At 36.4% G+C, this 9,970-nt stretch overlaps 2 protein-coding genes across 2 annotated transcripts; one reads left to right on the plus strand and one right to left on the minus strand.

Annotated features, from left to right (window-relative positions):
• The first annotated feature begins 5,429 nt into the window (after positions 1 to 5,429).
• LOC137577723 (uncharacterized) lies at positions 5,430 to 5,894 on the plus strand. The gene is made up of 2 exons (XM_068291268.1): positions 5,430 to 5,515; positions 5,592 to 5,894. The coding sequence occupies exons 1-2, from the start codon at positions 5,513 to 5,515 to the stop codon at positions 5,892 to 5,894; spliced, it is 306 nt and encodes a 101-aa protein (XP_068147369.1). The 5' UTR covers positions 5,430 to 5,512.
• A 3,361-nt stretch (positions 5,895 to 9,255) lies between these two features.
• Positions 9,256 to 9,970, minus strand: LOC137577730 (uncharacterized). The gene is made up of 2 exons (XM_068291276.1): positions 9,756 to 9,970; positions 9,256 to 9,684 (listed from the first exon to the last, which is right to left on the minus strand). Exons 1-2 carry the CDS (start codon positions 9,876 to 9,878, stop codon positions 9,256 to 9,258), a joined length of 552 nt encoding a protein of 183 aa, XP_068147377.1. The 5' UTR covers positions 9,879 to 9,970.

Below are 9,970 nucleotides of genomic sequence, written 5' to 3' on the forward strand. Positions count from 1 at the left end.
GAATGAGTAAGGATATTACAGGAGGGGGGCAGACTTAAGCATGGCCGGGCTGGGCAGGATAGTAGCCCGCTACTCTAACATTCGTATTATTGGCAATATTTTATAAGCTTGCCAAGAGGGCTCCACCACTCCACTATGATTTTCTAGCCCTCTTTTGAAAAATTGGTATGTCGTTGTAACTTTTGCTCCAGCAAAACAACAAAAAAAAGAAACGAACGTCTCTTGGCACATAAGTTTTGTGCACGTTAAGTACTTTTTCATAACCCAAGCTAGTCCTGGTATGAGGTAGTATGTAGTTCTATGCCTCGGGGGCATAATATGCATATGCAACAACAACAACAACAACAAATAATAAAGAATGGCAATATACAAAAAAAAAAAAAAAAAAAAAAAAAAACCACAAAAAGTACATACAATGCATATTGAAAAAGAGGGTGGAAATGAAGCAAAGGGGGTGATGGCAACATCAACGAATAAAAATAAGAAAAAAAAACTTTAAATAGTTTGTTCCCAGCTACTTTTTCGAGAGTTTTTCATACAAAAGTACCAGCAGCATCAGCTCCAATGTTAAATTACTTTTGGTAACATCGTTTTTTCATTTTATTCTTGTAGTTTGGCATAAAAGTTGCATTCACCTAAATTAAACGATTACAAATGGTTATTTTTGATAATAGAGAAAATTATAATTTGACATTACGAGGGGGAAAAAAAGTTTTTGCTGAAAATGTATTCGAAAAACTTATTTGGCAAAGGTGAAATGGTTATTAAAATACAAAAAGAAAAGCAAAATAAACAGTATTTTATTCATTTTTAGGCATTTCAATATTTGTATTTCCTAAACTTAGGATAATGAATAAAAAAATAGAGGAAATTTTAATGGATAAAACTTTCTAAAAGTTCGTGTAAAAACGTCGACTTTTTAGTTTTCATCATTCAAAAATTTTCCCATTCCTTTAAAATTTTTAAATATCGGCCCTGTCATTCAGAGATCTTTTAATATAAATAATTGTTTAAATATTTCTTTTGTTACAGTTTCGTAAAAAAATGTTAAGCAATTGTGTTTAATTATTTACACACAAAACTGTGTAAATTTTACCTATTGTATTTAATTTTTTGTAATCTTTTAGTTGTGTGTAAGTAGGCAAACAAATTTCAACGACAAAAAGTATGCAAAGTTTTAATTTCGAATACTTTTGCTCGCTGCCTAAAATTAGGCAATTTTTTTATGAAGTTAAGTGATAAGACTAAGCGAATTGAAATGTCAAATGTTGTCTGTTTTCTGTTTTAAGAAAGATCCTTAAACCCCTCTCATTTAAAGATAATTTTAAAGGATTTATATGGAAGGTGCAAAAAAAACGTTTCGTAAGATGAGTTTAATAAAAAATTTTCAGGCAACGAATTGATTTGCAGCATCGTCGACTTTTAAGTTGAATTATGCTTCTAACAAATTTCAAATTGGATAAATTTTATCTGAAACTCGTTAAAAACTATCTTTAACCGATTTCTTTAGAACTAATATATATCGATGGCAAATTCGATTCAGTTTCTAAAAATACTTTAGGATAAATTCCCGTCGTAAAACGTCGTTAAATTTCAGAATCATGATTGGCCCCATTCCTTTTGGCAGCTGGAGCTTAAAATTAAACATTTTTGGTATGCAGTTTATCCATTTAGATTTAGTTAATACAAAAAAATATTCCTAATTAAGTTACTTGAGAGTCGGCACAATCAAAGCTGGAATTAAAGTACATACATCAAACGCGCTTATATGTATATATAGAGATATGTATGTATTTGAATATTCAAATGCTATTATTTAAAATTCGAAAATGAAAGTTTACCAAAATCTTAGCTGTATTTTCAAATAATTTTGTTTGAATATGGCTTTTTATATAACTTTTATAACTTTGTTTCAGATTTTGTTGTCTTTAAAAGCCTGAAACATCAACGCCTTAATTTTTGATAACTTTCTTTTACCTATTCTGTCCAATCAAATTGGCAGAAATAGTAGAAAAAAAAAAAACTTTTTCCACTTTTTCATATTTTACATGCCATAGCCAAAAAGAAGCTCAGGTTCCTTTGGCATTACTTTTATATTCAGCTTTCAGTTAGCTGATTTTGTTTGCTCTGCACGTAGCGTCATTTTTGACATTTAATTATGATCGCTACCACACACACACACACACACACACACACACACACAAATATATGTATATATGAATATAGGTATTGGAATAGGTATATCTACCAGTTACCGTGTTGTAAGCGTAAGCTGTAAACTCAATTTTGGGGACGACCCCCACCAAACGAAAGGTGATGCCATTTTTAGTTTCAAAAGGCAAGTTGATGCTGACTTTCAATGCGAATGCGTGCTACGTGTGCATCTTGTACCTGTCTCTACTTTTTTTTTTTTTTTTTAGTAGTTCCATATGCAAGCGGCATGACCTGACCTAAAGGCCAGGTCAAAAGACTTCTCTCACATGGCAAACGAACGAATGAAAGAACGAACGTGCGTTGTCAAAACTGCCGCTTCATTTTTATCCCATAAAAACGGGGGAATCCTCTACACTATTTTTTCTGAACTTCTTTCGTTGCTTCATTCTATTTTGGTCACTGGTCAACTTTATATGTGAGCTAGGCGATTTATGGTACTGGAATGGGGCTAAAAACCATCCGACATAAAGAGAAAACGTGGCACGTGATGTGAAATGGCAAGGGATTTTCGTGTGGAAGTCGAGTAGTCTGAAGTGTCCTCTGGACAATGGGCGTCTAAATTAATTATCAAGGATAACACAGCATGAAAAAAGAAGGTTCCGCTGCATTGTCGTTGTTTCTTGGCTAATTCAATTATGGGAGCAGCCACCATACGACTGACTAGAGAAATTAAAAACGGCTTAGGCCAAAGTTAATACCGTGGGACCCGAGGAGACTTAAGAGTGTTAATTAAAATGCCAGCCAACAATTGCATTAAAGTATTGCCCAAAGATTTTTCATTTCAATCTTACCAGACAAAACCCCCAATCACCCTTACCTCAAATTTCACCCTCATCCTCAGTTCACCTGAACATTGTTCAACCCCAAAAAAGGATAAAGAACAAAAACGCAACGAAACGTAGCCAAGAAGCAAAACCAATAAAATCACGAACTGTAAATCTCTCTTGAGAATCATTTGAAACATAGAAAAAGCCGCGCGAATCCTGCCACATTAAAATATGATGGGCCCGACCGACCAACAGTCCAATACATATACACAACAAATGAAAACGAACTTCATAAAAAATGCTGTAAAAAGGGAGCAAGAGAATAAGGAACCAGAATAACAGAATTCACAACCATTTGCAGGTGAAAACCATGGGGAAAGATAGTCCAAACAAAAAATAATCAACATAAAAAAGAAAATTATTTGCAATATTATCAAGAGCTGCTCAAAACTTACCAACTGCGATTCAACAAGCGCACAGTGGAGTGATTGAGATGAAATAATTGGGAAAATATTTTCTGTGGCACGAAGTGTAAAAGCCTCAAGCTTCAAGTTATTGTCGGATACACAATAGAAAACTACATAAAAATGTGGATTTTCTCTTACTGAATCTTCATCCTATGGATACAGTAACAAACTGATTAGACGAAGCAGCCGAATAGTTCTTAGATCTATGTGTTTATTTACACCTACTCCTTGATAGGTCATTAAGTTGAGTAGCTACAAAGTCGGTGACTTTGACCCTGATGGGGGCTTTATATCCTTTCCAATGCTTGCAGCCTATCTAATTTTGAGAAAGTTTGAAAGTTTTCTTCCAAAATTCAATATATCAAAACAAATTAGAATCTGTGCAAAAACAGTTTCTACTCTTTGCCTTTCGTGATTTGCGCTGGGATCCAACTGTACAACTTCCATCTTATTCTAGTCGACTTCAGTTAATTAATCTTCCTTCTGTAACTAATCGTAGAACTATGCTTGGTGTAACTTTTCTTTATAAACTTTTGAATGGTGAGTTTGACTAAATTAACATTTCTGTTCCATCTAGAAGCACCCGCAATTTGACACCGCTTACACTTCCCACTAGCTATATACTATGTAGTGACTACAACAGACTTTGGCACTTTATCGGTTTCGAAACATCGCTTCCGGCTATAAAAACTGCGGTCCTGTCCTTCCTCGCTCGTAATTAGTTGTAATCATCTTTATTTTAACCTATGATTTAGTATTTCCTACTTCTTTAGTTTAATTTATGTTTATATATGTAATACGCCTACGCCCTTAGGTCGGAGTGGGTATAGGTTGTAACATTAACTTTACTTAGGGTCATTTGTAACAGGCCCAGGCCATTGATTATTAAAATTTTTAAGTAATTGAATTAACGGGAAACAAACAAAAATAAGCAGATTGAGTTTTTAAGATATTTTTTACACATACATACATACATACTAAATAAAGATGTTGCCAAGTTTTGAAAAGCTTTAAAGACAGTTAAGCAAATGAAAGAAAGTTACTAAAATATTAAAAGCAAAAAATGACCATAAAATTTGCTCTCACTCCCAAAGGTACCAATAACTTGAAAGATTGTTGTTTTTTGTTTTGTAATATTTGCAAAAGATTTTGGAATTGGTTTTCTAAAATGTTAAAATAACAAATTTGCCAATTCTTTAAAATTATAGGCCTTTGATATTTTGATTAATTAGAACTTTGTTTTTTTTTTTGTTTCCAATTAAGCTAAACAACTTTTCAAGAGCAACTTGTTGACATTGATTTATAGGCAATTTTTAAGACTTCCTTAAATCATTGTATTGAAATACCTTTTTGAAATTTATTTTGAAACATTTTTTTTTTTTTTTATTAATTCCTTTGCCTGGTGATGCCATTGTACAAAAATGTTGAGCCGGGCAAATTGCCCCTTTCTCCACATTTATTTTCTTCAGGTAATTCAAGTTAGGTCAGCCATAAAAAACAAAATGAAAACAAAATACAAATTTAATTTCGGTTTTTAATCAAGTGGCATGTATTCTCCCATGCGGGGGCCATGTTCGGACCAAGGTTGCTTCACGTTGTCCAACAAGCGAATCAATTAAAGGGCAGCCCGTTGACCTCTAAAGGCCGTCAAACAAATCAATTGGCCGCCACTCCAAAAGACAATGCAGTACAAAATGAAACACGAAACGTGAGTGTGAGTAATTTCCATCAATCTTTGTATTTTTGTGTTTATTTTTTCCCTTCCCCCAACCCTCGAACCTAATGAAGAAGATGTTTGTGCATCAAAATAGTGTGAACAAGAAACCGGTTTCGAATCCGGGCCTCCAAACCAAAACTTTAAGCATCCATCGATCACAGCGGCGGCTGCTGGCCAAAAACTATCAAGTTCAAAGTCACTGCAAAGTGCGGAAGATCTTCATTGAGTTGAGATCTCACAGTTGGAGTCACAATCATCATATAAAAGGCATTGAAAACACAATATGTCATAGCACAACACGATAGTTTGCTGATCATAGTAGAGCACAAGCCCCAAAACGCATAAACATGGTAAAAACGGACTTAAACGCAAAATCATCCAAAGAAATAGGATTCTAATAGTCAATTTTACGTCAAAAATTTGCAGAAATTCGTAATCATTGCCGTTGCCTTCTTGGCCTGTGCCTTTGCTGATGTCTCGGAATTGGGTGCCCCTGGTTATGATTATGCCGCTCCCGCTGCTGCTGCTCCCGTAGAGACCTATGTGCCACCAGCACCTGCCCCGGCCCCAGTTGAGACTTACATTCCTCCCGCACCACCAGCACCCGCATACATTCCCCCTGCCCCCGTTCAAGCCGAGGAGTCTGTTGTCGAGGAGATTGAGCAACCCGCTGAGGATGGTTATCGTTACAAGACTGTCCGTCGTCGTGTGTTCCGTCACCGTGCCTAATTCCTAAACAAAATTTTCTGTTACGATCCTAAATATGTTGTTTTTGTTCTATTATTATGATCATCATCATTATTTGAGAGTAAAATAGTTAAACAAAAAAAAAAAAAAAAAAAATGAGAAGAAAAATTACTGTATTTTCTTGTATTTACTTTGATTTAGATCAAAGATAAAATAAAATACAATTAGTTAGACAGAGAAAGACAAATATTCTAATTTTAATTGTTTTTGTTCTTGAGTTTAGCTCGGTTTTTATCTAAAAGCTATTTCTTAATTTCATCCTTTAGACAAGGTTTCTTACTCGAGTGTACTTAGAAGTATAAAAGAGTATAGCATACAAGAGGATATGTAAGGAATTAGATTGAGATATAAAAAAAGGTCTAAAATGTAAACAAAAAATTTAAAAACATTGAAAAAGTTTCGACTTTATGAGAGGAGGATTTCCCATAAAATACAGCTTTGTTTGTTGTCTCTTAAGAAATTAAGAATAGTCTTTTATCTACTGTCATTAGCATTTACCTTATATTTTTGATAAGATTAAGAATCTCATCAAATCTTATCTTAGGTCAGTAATTTTTGAATAACTTTTGAAAGCTTTTCGAGTATACATATGTGAACTAGCTACAAGTTCATGTATGTACATATGTATGTAAGGTGGCAATAACGCATGCACCGACGGTGTGGCATCCCTATAGAGGGCAGGCTTTCGGTCGGAGGTCGAAATCATGTGAGAAAAAGGAGTCGAGCGTCAGTAGTAGAAGAGGTCGTGAGTTGTCGGTCGAGAGTTAAGTTGTGAGTCGAATCAAGTTGCAAGTCGTCAGTTGTTTAAGTTGCCTAAAGTTGTTTAAGTTGCCTACTAGAAGTCGTAAAATATAAATATCCTAAGCTATATAGAAACTTAATATAATAAAACTACACAATAATCTACATGTATGCACCATTGGAACTCCATCAACAGCTTCATTTGCCATTCATTGGCAAGTGCATCAGCCATTTAACCAGTGAGATCTCCATATACATTGCCCAGACACATGGTGAGTGGATGCCAGCAATAAATCGTCACATCTCTGCCTCTCTTCCCCCTTCTTTCGCTGTCGCATTTCTCTGGACTCTCAAGTCGTTTATAAAACGCTTAACATTCGTGACATATTTCGCATTTGGCTGTGCGTCGTGAACAGAAATTTATAGACTTTATCCATTAGGAAAACAATTACGACTGCAAACAATGGCCAATGGCGACTCCCTGGCCAGCAGGAGAAAGAGCCATCTACAGAAGTCCAGAGGCAACTAGCATATGTTGAGATTGTCGCCAATATTGCCAACATCTTCAGTGGTTCATTGTCCTTCGACTGACTTCCAAGGCGACGACGACAACGCAAAAATCCCAAGGAGAATGAGTAGAAAAAAGGCAAAAATAAATAAATATTTTCTTATTATTTTGCCGCAGAATATGCGACTGGACGGCGTTGCGCTGCGCGCTGCAACACAAATCCAATTACCTTCAAAATAATAAACTTATGTACATACCAAAAAGGCAAAAGGGACACACACACACATACATATATACACCCACACCCCCTGCTAGTTAGGTATTGGTCTTGCATCCTCCTTCCTTCTTACGCACATTTCTGTGCTTTATCAACTGTTGATAGACTCCATGGGGAATTTTCCGTATGTCAGGGACAAAGACACACACACGCGCAGCGCACAAGGAACAAGGATTGTGTGTGTGTGTGTGTGTGTGTGTGTGTGGGAGCTGTCTGCCTCTTGGCTGGCTCATTATTTTGCACAAAAAACAGAAAAAACAAACACCAAGTAAAAAATAAAAGGCACGACCAAAGGAGCTGAACCAAAATGAAGAAAACAGAAAGAAAAAAAAGTGCACAAATAATTTTGCCACTTGCATGTCATCAGCATAAAGTGAGTGCAAAATATTGTCAACTTTCTTTTTTTTTTTGTGCCAGCCAAGTCAACTAGCAATTGGCCAAATGACTTGTAGAATAGTGTGTTTCCACGATCTCACAACCTAGACTGGTCATGGTCCTAACCATCAGTTCCAATTTTTTTGCTTTGCCATTCAGTTTATTGAATTCCCATATTTTTCTATTTTGCATTATGGCCAAACATTTCACTACGTTTGCTCCTTTGTTTCTTCTCTTGCTTTTTGTATTTTTGCTGTTTGATTTTGTAATCGAGTATTTGTTTGCTTTGGCTGGATGGGTGGATTTCCCACCCCTTTACCTCATGTCGACTTCTCTTTCAATTTCTGACCAAGCTCCATTGATTTGGCTGAAACAGATTTGTCGTTTTCTCTATTCCTTTCCCCTTTCCTCTTCTTTTGGTTTTTTTTTTCGTTTTTTGTTGGTAAGTTAAATTTGTCTAGTCGTTGGTTTGACCTTTTTACTGCCGACAATAGAAGTGGTAAATGGGGGTTTGAGAATGTATCCAGAAAACAGGAATGCGTTGGCATAGAAGGGAGACAACTGGGCGACTAACATGTGTTTGGCCTTGAGCGGTTTATTTAGGCTTTGTCGGCATGAAATTGGGCAAGTGAATGGGTGGTGGTGGCTGCAGCAGGCAAATTGTCTGATCTATCAAATACATGGACATTTTTTCTGTAAATTTAATTTGAAATTGATTGAGCAAGTTGATGTCAAGTAATAGGGGAAAATATTGAGTGAAATATTTGCTGGAAACACAATAATCGATGGATAAGAATATTGAAATGCGATTAACTCAAGTGGCTCCAAATAGGAGCTTTCGATCTGCAAATCTAGCTTAAATTTGAAAATCATTCGTGCAACCAGTGCTCCAAAGTACTCGATTCGTTTAATTGGCCATGTTCCAGAGGTCAGCCACTAGTAAGTAAATTGGCTAATTTTGTAATGTTATAACATAAAAGTGAAGTTTAAAGTACTTTGTTATTGGTTTATGTAAACTTAAGCGATTAGTTCCTAGCTAGCCTCCTAGTTTAATGGAAAATAATAACCAACAAATGTTACTCATACGCAGTGTAATCTAGAAATATGAACCTTCATAGATTAATGTAGATCACGGGCTTCGGCGTGGTTAGTGTGGCCTAATGTAATTAAATTAAGAAACAAATTAATTTAAAACACATTTGAATGTTGTCCAAAAGGAGGAATAATTCCTGCCTAGTTTTTCAGGGTGTTCGATTTCTGTTCTTCTTACCTCTAAAGTCTTCACCTTGATTTTGAAAAATATTCCAAAGCGTTTCTTTAGGATCTAATTTGACACTGTTGTGGAATATTTCTTTTTAAATTGATTTTATTTCACATTTATGAATGATGATTTTCTTTAAACAAAAACTTTACTCATTAGTCAACAAAATGAATTCTCCGCTTTAGTTGCGGTGACGGAAGACGCGACGGCGCACAGTCTTGTAACGGTAACCATCTTGGGCAGGTTGTTCGATCTCCTCAATGATGGGCTCCTCGGCTTGAACGGGGGCAGGGGGAATGTATGCGGGTGCTGGCGGTGCGGGAGGAATGTAAGTCTCAACGGGAGCTGCAACGGGTGCAGGTGGAATGTAGGTGTTCTTTGGTGCTGGTGGTGGTGGTGGTGGTGGGGGTGGAATGTAAGCCTTGGCCGGAGCAGCTGGTGGTGGGATATAAGTGTTCTTTGGTGCTGGTGGTGGCGGTGGTGGTGGAGGAGGAATGTAAGATTTCACTGGAGCCGGTGGTGCCGGCTGAGGATAATCATAGCCGGAGTTCAATTCCGAGACATCGGCATAGGCGCAAGCCAAAAAGGCAACGGCAATAACCAGGAATTTCTACGAATACACGTTTATTGAAGTTGTTTAAATCCTCTTTCTGTTTTCGAGCTCCTTTCAATTTGACTTACCATTGTCGGTTTGAGCTTTTGGAGCCTGTTGTTGCTGCTTGGATCACAAATCGTTGTTTGCTGCTGAACTCCATGATAGTCATGGGTTTTTATAGCCCTCAATTGTTTCAAATTGGTATCCATCTATCTATCTATCTGTCTTTGGGTCAGAGCTCAAGCCGAGAAATTAATTGCATAGGGGCTGACCGTTTGCTTGTGCCCCTCTAACATGTCGG

The sequence above is a fragment of the Drosophila tropicalis genome, unplaced genomic scaffold (assembly GCF_018151085.1).
Source record: "Drosophila tropicalis isolate 14030-0801.00 unplaced genomic scaffold, ASM1815108v1 contig_593, whole genome shotgun sequence".
Taxonomy (NCBI): Eukaryota; Metazoa; Arthropoda; class Insecta; order Diptera; family Drosophilidae; genus Drosophila; species Drosophila tropicalis.